An 11,450-nucleotide genomic window follows, 5' to 3' on the forward strand; every position below is an offset into this window, starting at 1 on the left:
ACGTGTGGTAATGATGGCGGTGTTGCTGGCTGTGGTAGGGGGGTAACGGTAAATGATGGTGGTGGGGGGAAATTAGTTGTATTGGTAACGGGGGTGATGATAGTAACGGTGTTCATCGTGATGGTGTGTGTGATGATGGTGATGTACACCTTAACTTACGCTGACTCTGTCTTGACGTGTCTAGTCCAAAGAGTATGAATACCTGTTTAAAATCATCATCGCTTTTGTCTCCACTCGTTCTGAAGGGTCGTAAAATCCAGCCTACGATCTTCTCTGCTTGAGGTAACGGTTACTCTGTTGACATCACTGATAGTGTAGTTTCCACATACGTATTTACTCATAGACCGCTTTATAGCTCTTCCGTGATATGACTAGGTTTGCGTGACTGGTATTCTGTACGAGTTTTCAGGTCTTCCAAGTCCGTAACCAGCTAGGCGAGAATATATATATATATATATATATATATATATATATATATATATATATATATATATATATATATATATATATATATATATAAAGAATAAGTTTACACCTACAGGTAATGCATATATGAATATAATAAGGGCTAAGAACGACTGTTTTCGTAAGCAATAATATAATGAAGGCATGGGGAATAGGGCGGCACCCGCGGGTGGTGTGTGGCCAATGGGCGGACCTCTGGTTCTGGCCACCTACATTGCCTTCACCAAGCTCCATGATTCTGCCGGCGCTCTTCGCTCTCCTCCATCACACATAGCCTAAAGCTATGACAAAAATACATCATCGACCACATCCACAGCACTATCCTACCCTACAACACACGCCACAGGTTCCTTTTAAATACTAGCCCCCTTTGTATAACATCCCACATCACTCCTAACACCCGGAACTACTTTTCAAAATTTGTACCAAAAGTAACCAGCATATAACGTCTGCTAGCTTGAAGACTACTGCCAATAATAGTTAAATCTTAGCATAATTTTCTGATAGCTGGAAACGAAAACATCCAACATTCACACCCTTATTGTTTGCATTACCACTGCCAAACATTTGAGACCATCCACCTGGTAGCTTGCACCATTATGTTCAGCACTAGTACTTTGCATCTTTTTCGCGATTCATCTCCACATTTTTTTTTATTTCAAGTTAATGAAAAGATAATAGTTAAATCTTCGCATAATTTTCTGATAGCTGGAAACGAAAACATCCAACATTCACACCCTTATTGTTTGCATTACCACAACCAAACATTTGAGACCCTCCACCTGGTAGCTTGCACCATTATGTTCAGCACTAGTACTTTGACTGCATCTTTTTCGCGATTCATCTCCACAATTCTTTTATTTCAAGTTAATGAAAAGATAACAGAGAAACAAAAGTATTAATGAATTTTGGAGGAAGTGCAAAAACTGTCTTTCGAAGAGTGCCAAGTCATAGAAATTAGCAAAGAAATGAAAGAGAGATTTCCAAAGCTTTAAGGTGTGGGGAAGGAAACGGTTATCAAAAAGGCCACCCTTGACTTGTCAACGGCCACACAGCAACAGGGTAGGAGGGGCGTATCTAGGGGAAATACCGCCTATGGCAAACACTGAAATTGCGCTCCTGGCTTGATTAAAAATGTACATATAGTGGATGGTATATAAAAATATATAGTGTAATTATAAAACGTTTTAGAGTTAGGGCAAACTTAAATTTATACAGACTCTTAAAGACTTAAAATTTGAAGAGGTAGGGCAGGTAGGGCAAGTGCCTTACCTGCTACACCCTAGATACGCCACTGCACAGCAGTCATGTGACGCGGTAGCTTGCCAAGAATTGCGTGGTCTAGTCAACGGAGGGGTACACATACTTTCTTGACTGACTTGTCATATGCCTTGCGTTCAACATGGCTATATCATATTAACAAGCTGGCATCTGCAAGTTTTTCTATCAGTCTTTTCACATCATTTTGTTTCCACATACTCCTGTCTCTCAGTTACCTGGACCCAGGGTAACTAAAGTTTAACATTCCTCACGTTGGAGTTGGGGCGAATACTCCATCACGACAGCTTTTTCCACACTTTCATTTGAAGTTCAACCCATTCAATAAAACTTCTAGTACATATCTAGTTATTTTCCTTTGCATGACTTCACTCTCTGCTTCAACTTTCTAATACCATCCTTACACATCCTCTCAAATCTCCAAGCTCTCTAAAAAATTGCTACGCTTCTTATTCAAACGAATATCATTTTTTTCAGACAATGATGTTGCTCTTACTCAATTTTCTTTCAATACAATCGTCATTTGATCAAAGCACCACCATTCTATCCAGTTTCTCTGATTTAGCAAGCAGATTAGCAAAATCTGCATGAAGTACCTGCAGCAATTCCATTTCAGTTCCACTCCATCTCACTTTCATCTCAGGTAATGACCCATCCATAAAAAAAACCATCTTGGTCATAATAACTCATGCCCTACTTTCTCCACCCCGGAGCTCTATAAATCCTATATTTTTCTATTATTCCAAACAGCCTTCGAAGGATCCATTTTTACTGTTGACAGGCCTCAACCTTTATTGATCTCTCTCGTGTACTCCTAGTTACGTATATATTACGTACAGTGCATAAAAAAAGAAAAAAGAAAAACCCATACCAACTGACGGAGGGGGTTGGTAGCTCTGGCCGGTCAAGGTTGGCCAGCCTGGGTAGGTAAGCCAAAGTAAGCAAACGAACATCGCGACCGGAGAAGTGAGCTCGATGGCGGCACGGGCGAACACACCGCTGACCTTGGACGAGAGGGAGCTCCTCGTTGACCTAGTTCATGAAAACTCAGTAAAAAAGGGGGTCGCTAAAGACATCGTTACGCGGAGGCAGGTGATATGGGAAAAAGTAACGGAAAAGTTCAACACTTCCCTCTCGCATGTAGAACCAAGGACGAAGAAGCAGCTTCGTACTGCTTGGAAAAGGATGAAAGATATGTAAGTATGCTAGCCTGAAATTGTGGTATTTCATGATATACAACTTACGGTATTTCTTTTCAAGTCCCAGCGATATTAACATCAGTATCGACGAAAGTCTCAAAAGTCCAAATAAGTCAGAAAATGAAACTATGTGGTTAAAGACTAGTACTGCTTCGCATCGCTTTTAACTTTAGATATTGGATGATTTTCTTCAGTACTAGTGTAGTGTCTAGGCAATAAGGCAGTACTAGAAGTTGGAAAGCCTAATTTGGAGCATTATATAGTACTGATCGATAATGTATAAGGCTATAGCATTGAAGGTTATGTATGTCAGGGAAAATATGTTGATATAGTATTTCAAGTGGGAAAAGAATCAACAGAACACATGAAATATTCACAAAACCTCTCAACCAGCTGTGATTTATCTTATTTAGTATTCTAGTTGAAATATACTTGTTACACTCATGAATGAGCATCGCGCAAATGCTGCTCAATGACAAGGCAGTGGCCTTGCGATACGCTGCAGGGGACTAGTTTAATATGTCTGCTAAATATTTCAGTTATTAGGTAAGGGATCATATTCTATTTCTACAAGCGTTTTACTTATACATAAATTGAAATCACATTTTCCTCAGATAACCAGCTTGCATCGATATTGGCCATTAAAGAAATAATGCTCTGCGGCTGTTATTATGACCTCCCATAATTATGAATACCACCAAAATTCAAGACAACTACAGTAGTGTGTGTGTAATATATATATATATATATATATATATATATATATATATATATATATATATATATATATATAAATTTGGCTCTAAATCTCTAACCCGATTTCTTTTTTCATAATGACTTACTGCGTGTTTAGGGGTATTCATTGTTTAGGAAGACCCAGTCATTATGTGCTTTAAAAAGTACAAAATCACTGCAGAACAATATCATTCAATATTCAAAGCTAACAGCAATGCACGGTTAAAAAAAAGACATGCACCATATCTTTCTTTTCACATGTAAGCTTGCATAAATGTTGTAACATTGACTTAGGTAAGAGATGAAGGTAAAGTTCCAGTTTAAGGGCACCATGGACATAACTTAGATTTGGGTGAAATGTATATCGATGAATTACTGGTACCTAAGAAATGATAAAGTTAGGAACCAGGAAGCGGGCAGAACCTTGCAGATAAGGTGAAAATGAGATTAAATGCATTTGTTACCTAGTCCAGCCTGGGTAGACTAGCCTAGCTTAGCGAACCTAACGAAACCTATGATAACGTAGCCTATGTATCATAGGATGCTACCCGTGCCAGTATAGTCTTCCCTAGTGCAGTCATCCTTAGTACGGCCTTCCCAACCGTTGTCTACCCTAGCGCACACAGTCTTATAACATTCAGAACAATTTTGTCCACCTATAATCTGACGCCATTTTTCCACCAGGGACTTCCATCAAAAAAAGTTGATGAAAAAGAAATGATCGTATCATAATGAAGTTGTACAGGTGACTAGCCAAGAGAAGGAAATGATGGAAATGGTCCATGATACTCGTATCTAAATAAGATATTTTAGAAAAGAAACTCTTTAAAAACACACTTCTTAAAAACACCGTAACTGTTTCATGTTGATATTTCCTCATGACCTGTCTCTTTTAACCTACACCTTTGTGTAGCATGATATCCGGAGGGAAGATGACTAGAGGGGAATGCTACTGCCGTTTGAGTGGTTAGCGAAGAGTAAGAGGCATTAACCTCAAAGGAAGGTAGGTTTAGAGGATTGTTATCCCGATCAAAAGAATCTCACATACCTCGCGGAACATCACCTCTGAGAGAAAGTTTTGCATTCTTCAAAACTCATATTGTTGTAAAATACGTATGTGCTGTCATTATATTTTTGGCTCTAGGGTGATCATTATCTTTAAATATTTGCCTTGTGTAACCTTGAACTGTTCCCCTGTGGGATATACTTTGTTACCATGATATGCGGTCGCTGTAGATCAGTTTTTAAAAGGGTTTAGGGGTAACTGTAATCTTATTTCCTGTGTAATCAACTAAACCTGACTTTTGTACTCCAGGGTGCAAAGGAAAGCAAAACGTAGAAATGCTGAGAAGACTAAAGGATGCAGATCGCCCCCTTATGAAGAATTACGTGCTGAAATCATGCGTGTAATTAAAGCTCAGCAAAAAATGACTAACATCACACTATGCAATTTAGCCCCTTCATCTGATGCTACTAACACCCTTCAGAAATCACCTACTGGTATTTCATTTTTTCATTATTCAGACTGTAGTATTTGCATATGTAGGATTAATGGGTGGCAATATATATTGCTTAGCTGTTTTGATCATTTAACTACGTTAGTGATCAAATCTAGAGAGTGTAAAATCCAGGTTATGCATGATCTTTCAGTCTTTGTGTGATTTTGAAAATTTAATTGCACAATTCTACTGTTTTAGACCAGGCGATTATTTTAATATACAGAGATATACTTGCACGATTGTGAGATGATGCTGTGGTTTTATTATATATAGCTTTACGTGAGATTTTCATTATTTCATAATTTCTCTCCACTGCGTCCCGTCCCACAAGCAATGAGACATTTTTGAGGAATATCCGGGTCAAGATCATTTGGTAAAGAAACTTCATATTTGCTAACCCTTTAAGAACAAAAATTGGATCCTTGAACTAATTGCTTCCATAACGGGTTTACCCTCATCAGTCAACGACTGTCACCAGGTTGACAGAACCGACAGACCTACCTTACACCTGATCATTCATAGTTCAGTTCCATGATATAATACTATGGGCACAGTATCTTCTTTAGTGTTGGTGATTTTTGTTCTTATTGGTATATATATATATATATATATATATATATATATATATATATATATATATATATATATATATATATGATTCTTTATGAAGTAAATTTGTATTTCTTTTTCAGACTTTTTTTGTTATTTCTCATGTTAGTAAGGTAGCGCTAGGAACAGACGAAGAAATGGCCTCATTCATTTACATCCATTGTTGTGTATTGCACCGACACTACATCACAACTAGGCCCCATAGACCTCTCCATGGTTTCCCCGACTAATTCATACCCCCTGGTTCAGTCAGGTGACCCCTCCATATCACATTGCTCCATCTCTATCATTTGCACACTACACCCTCCTTAATGTACAGGCCCCAGACGGAACCATTTTCACTTCCATCTCCCTCTAGTTCTGTCGGCACTCTCTCCTTGTCCCCCTCCACTTATGACACATATCCTCTTTGTTACTCTCTCCTCACTCATTCTTTCCATTGTTCATACCATTTCAACACACCCACTTTAGTTCTCTGTCGTCCTCTTCGTTTTACCACACCTCTACCCTTTCATTTTTGTATCATACCTACCCTCCTCACTCTACATGTCCTCAAACATTTCATATCAAACACATTCACCCTCATCTATACATTATCGTCTAGAACCCATGTCTCGCATCCATACAACACGGTTGGGACCATCATACCTTCAAACATGCCTATTTTCGCCTTCCCAGGTAGTGAACTCTGTTTTCTTACATTTCTCAGTACTCTTAGGACCTTCGCCTCCACACCAACCCTATGACACCAGCTCTCATAGTCCCATTCGCTGCCATGTCCACGTCCAGGTATCTAAAACAAAGCACTTTCTTCAAGTTTAGACATGGATCTACCAAGCGTAACTCCGGGATTCCTCCTCGCAGCGAGTTGGATTCCCTAAGTGTTGTGCACTTAGTAGTCCACCAGTAAAGGTATTTCTGATTTTGCTTTTTTCAGTTTTAGTTCTTTTTTCTTCTTGCTTAACCCTTCTCCTCTCTGTGGGTGTGCTCTCATCGAATAAGGCCATATTGTAGTGAAAAGAAATGCAGGTTTTCAAGGTTGATTTCTTTTTTCTTTCTGATATATATATATATATATATATATATATATATATATATATATATATATATATATATATATATATATATATATATATTCCTGTTGTCTTACTCTGCCACTGCCTTCCCCTCCTTAAAAAAAAAAAAAAGATTCCATATTCTACCCTTGGGTCAGCTCTGAGCTCTGATCGGCTCAGAGCAGAGGTGGGTCGGTGCCATCTGCCTGGGTGTGGTCACTGATTGACCGACAGTGAACCTCTAAAACAAGCGAATGGCTTCGGTGTTCCGGGGATGGCTTCAACAGTGTGAGCCAATACGAAGCTTCCTTTGCCAAAAGTATGAAGGTAAGAATGATCCTTACCCGGATGTTCCCAAGGAATATCTTTACTGCTCGCAGGGTACCGCCTCAAAGGCATTTTTTTTTCCTTCAATCTTCGAAACCTGATTTTGAATGTGACAGCGAAATGGAGTAGATTTAACTTTACTCTCCAGTGCTTCCAGTATGTACGAAATGTTGTGGCTTGTATCATGGTAAATGACTAAGTTAGATGGCATATAAACAGCTCAACTGTAGAGAACGAAAGCCATGGATATATGTGAAATACAATTTACTCATTTTTATCATTAATTTTTTTTTAATAATTTCTCTGCATTATTAAAACGAGAAGATGAAAGATGTTCCTGTGCTCTTTTAAAATAGTGGCAGTGCTTTTGTGCATCATTTCAAATGCTTTAGTGACCTGAAAACTTGAAAAAGCACAAAGTTTGTAAGATAGCAATTCATTGACTGCTATAAGAAGAGAGAGAGAGAGAGAGAGAGAGAGAGAGAGAGAGAGAGAGAGAGAGAGAGAGAGAGAGAGAGAGAGAGAGAAATGCCTAATTCAGAAGTAGAAGAGAAGCTGTTATACGCGTAGCAGAACCTCAGCCATCATTATAGTTTTGATATGACCTTCAAATTGGATATTAATGTCAGCTTTATAGTACTTAAAGGTGTTGTTAATTGAATTGTGTACATGCCTAGAATTGACAGGAAAAAAAAAGAAAAACGAGTCTGTTGCATCACTAATACACGAGAACACAAGGACATCAACTTTTGAACATCGTGTATCCTCACATGTTTACTTCCGTTTACTGTGTATGTTGATTTTAGAACCAGATGTACCAGCATTCCTCCGGAAATCCATGACGCCCTCGGTTTCTTCAGGTCCGCCAGTACCGACACTAGACATGCAGAGACTTCCCTCGGGGACGTCAACAGCCGTGCCAGCACCAGCAGCTGCACCACCACCTGTGGCACCGTCGCTGCAGCCACGACCCGTGCCAACGACAGTGACAACATCACACGTCCCTTACGCAGTGCCACCAATACCTGTGCGAACTACACTCTCAATAGCACCTTATGTACTCCCCACACCGTCACCATCATATACGTCAACCTCCTTCACACCATCAGGATCTACACCAACGGCAGCGACATCACTATCAGTAGTTTGGTCACAGACATCAACTAGTATTATATCTCCAACATCACTTGACAGTAAACCATTTTCACTTTCAAAGACATCACATAGAGAGCAAGATGCAGGAAGAAACAGAGGGAAAAAGAAGAAATCTTGTTGCTCTGAGGGGAAGTCCAGCAAGAGAATGAGGCGACATGAAGAACTCACCGAAGAGTTGCTAAAACTAGTTCAAGATTCTTCAGTAGCGGTGTTAAAAGTTGGTCAGGCGGTTCAAGATGTCTGTAACGTCATGTCAGAACAAGTTGCCAGGCTGACTGAGAGGGCCCTTATGGTTTACCAGGCCATAAATAAGACAATCGATCAAAATTAAGTTACATGTGTTCCTGGCTATCTATCCTTTTTTTAGATGGATGGATTGACAGTTAGATCGTCAGATAGAAAGATTACACTAGTTGTATTGTGAATGGAAAGTCACCTTCGGTGAGGCTGTATCACTGGGTGAGTAGTCTCGTCAAAGAACTTCTCACTCAATTGGCGTCTACGTTTCCTTGCTCCTGGACGTACCGCAGGCTTGGGCTGCAAGAGCGTTTAGGGAGGTCCTGGGTAACGCCAGAACTCTTTCATAGAAATTTGTCTTGGGGGGGGGGGCATTTATATAGAAAATAGTTAAGTATGCTCACTCACTCCATGTCCCAAGGGTCCCTTATGTCTTTATATGGCTCTTGCATGTCTTAGGATGGTGGCTTCGTCCACCGATTGGGACCATAAGTCATAAAGTGTTGTGTTGTCTGCGTGTCTTTTTGCAAAGTCTGCTGGGCAGTTAAGTAGAATTTGTTCCTTGTCCTTGTTATGGGAGTTGCAACTTGGGCATGAAGGGCCTTGGAATTTGCTGAAACAGTGTTGGTAGTGATGGATGATACCCAGAGCGTAGACGGGAGAGTGCCACTCGTGTTTGTCTGGAGAGTGTTGTTTTTGATGGGTGTATATCAGGCGGGTTAGAGTTTAAGCTGAAAGGTCGTACGTTTACTGCTTGCCGGGCTATTTTAGTGTGTATGTAATTTGTCATTATTATGATCGGGGGATCTGTGAGTAGAGGTCACTAAAGTGTGAGGCAGGGGTAAGCATTTCATTTCTACTTGGGGACTGGTGGCTAGCTATTGCGTAATATGGATGGGAGAGGTCTAGTCCTGTGGCATAAACTGATTGCTGAACAACAATTCTAACACTGACGGAACACATACCCTCAGAAATAACCCGTCCAGACACTCACCCATTAGATGCAACACTAACCCCCACACAGACACAAGCCACACATTCCTTCCACTCTCCGGGCGTCATTAACGCTAAAAACACCTTGTCAACGTATCCCAAAACTCTTCATGCCCACGATGCAATCTGCCACACAAAAGACACCCATCACTAAATGCCCATTTGCCCTGATCTTACTTCGCATAGACGCACACACACACACACACACACCATCTCTGCACCTAATGGCCTGTGGCCCGGGCCTGTGTACATAGCTTTTTATGGGGTTCCTGCAGCCTCGAGCCTGTGCTTCAGTCAGATGCAAGGAAATGGGGAACTTCAATGGAGCGAGAACTTCCTTTATGGGACTGTACACCCTTCCGTCAACAAAGATACGGCCTCGCTGAAGATGACGTTCTACTTTTGGTGTGGCCACATGCAGGGGGAGTCCGGTAACACACATATTGCAATGTCAGACCAATATGTCCAAGGTGTGTGTGTGTGTGTGTGTGTAAAAGAGAAGTGGCAGCGTAAAGTGGTATGTGTTTTTGTTTCTCTCTCTCTCTCTCTCTCTCTCTCTCTCTCTCTCTCTCTCTCTCTCTCTCTCTCTCTCTCTCTCTCTCTCTCTCCCGTTGCACAACGCACAGGAATCTGAACATTTCAAGGGGAGCGATTTTTTTTTTTTTTTCGTTTCACCGGTTCCCCCTTAACACGACAATGGGGAATTTTGTTTGCATTCTCCATGCCACCTTTTACATGTGGAACGTATTTGGTCATGTGTCTCATATTAGGTGAATAATGTAATGGGAAGGAGTTAAAAGCTCACGGTCAAAGGTCATCCAGTTAATGAGTACCGAGTGTAGGGTTTTTTCTTTTACTATATTTTGTGATAAGTTTTCTGTTGGATTAACCTAATATTTTTGTCAGTAGAGAGGAGACTTTTATGGATATTTGCGTCAAAATATTGAAAAATTAAGTGGTTGAGGCAAAGTTATGTTAATGAGACGCGAGTGAGAAAAAAGGATTTTGAACACTTTTACTTGAAACTTTGAATATTGATGACTATAAGGTTATGCTCTCATATATTTTTTTTTTCAGTTATTATATTGTCATTTACACGATAGGACATTTCTGTGCTGTCATTCAGTCAGATGATGTAAATATGCAATGTCGCATGTGTACGTACAACGACCCGCTCACACTAATAATAATGCGATGGTCCTTACATGATTTGACCTTCCATATTGTGTGGATGCGAGTGATGGCTGTGAGCTGTTGAGTGTGGCAGTCAAGATTTTGATAGTCCAGTATGTCATGAATAACACACACACACACACACACACACACACACACACACACAGAGGCCCAGTTTGTATATGTAAGGAAAGAGATGGAAAGTACATTACAGCACGATATTAAGTTGTCTAAAGTTATAGCTCTATAGTTTTGATTTCTCAGTGTTGTTCTTCTGCACTAAGTAAAGAAACTTTGTATTTCAATGGAAGCTGTTCACCAATTTGTACAGGAGAAATGTTTCAAAACTATTTTCTTTTTTCTTTTGGCACCCTCCATGCCTACATTTACTTGTGTAACGTTCATTTCTATGTCTTTTAAGTAAGGTGAATGTTAGGCAGTAAGAAAAAATACTGCATGTAGGTTACTTTACTTTGAAGTCTTCTGTGTTACGTTGGACCACACGGTGTTTTCTCTTTCAATAAAAAAGGAAAGTTTTTAGGGGGCACATTTATCAAAATAATGAAAAATAAATCATATGATTTTGTGTAGTCATATGAGATGAGTGGGGTTATCCATTTGACTACTTACTTTCAGAGAGATTGTGAGGATGTAGCAGTTATCTGTTCTATCAGTTATGATTGAGGTCAGTTATTAATAAGGTAGACGAAGCAGATATTGGAGGT

General features: G+C 39.9%; 1 protein-coding gene across 1 annotated transcript; it reads left to right on the top strand.

Annotated features, from left to right (window-relative positions):
* The first annotated feature begins 2,707 nt into the window (after nt 1-2,707).
* LOC139753953 (uncharacterized) lies at nt 2,708-10,028 on the top strand. Its single transcript, XM_071670912.1, has 3 exons — nt 2,708-2,939; nt 4,993-5,177; nt 8,028-10,028. Exons 1-3 carry the CDS (start codon nt 2,719-2,721, stop codon nt 8,651-8,653), a joined length of 1,032 nt encoding a protein of 343 aa, XP_071527013.1. The 5' UTR covers nt 2,708-2,718; the 3' UTR covers nt 8,654-10,028.
* Nucleotides 10,029-11,450: the final 1,422 nt, after the last annotated feature.

The sequence above is a fragment of the Panulirus ornatus genome, chromosome 16, assembly GCF_036320965.1.
Source record: "Panulirus ornatus isolate Po-2019 chromosome 16, ASM3632096v1, whole genome shotgun sequence".
NCBI classification, from domain to species: Eukaryota; Metazoa; Arthropoda; class Malacostraca; order Decapoda; family Palinuridae; genus Panulirus; species Panulirus ornatus.

Coding starts and splice junctions, on each gene's coding strand:
- LOC139753953 (XM_071670912.1), top strand. CDS start 2,719: ATGGCGGCACGGGCGAACACACCGCTGACCTTGGACGAGAGGGAGCTC. Junction 2,940..4,992: donor TGGAAAAGGATGAAAGATAT/GTAAGTATGCTA, acceptor TTTGTACTCCAG/GGTGCAAAGGAAAGCAAAAC. Junction 5,178..8,027: donor CCTTCAGAAATCACCTACTG/GTATTTCATTTT, acceptor CGGTTTCTTCAG/GTCCGCCAGTACCGACACTA.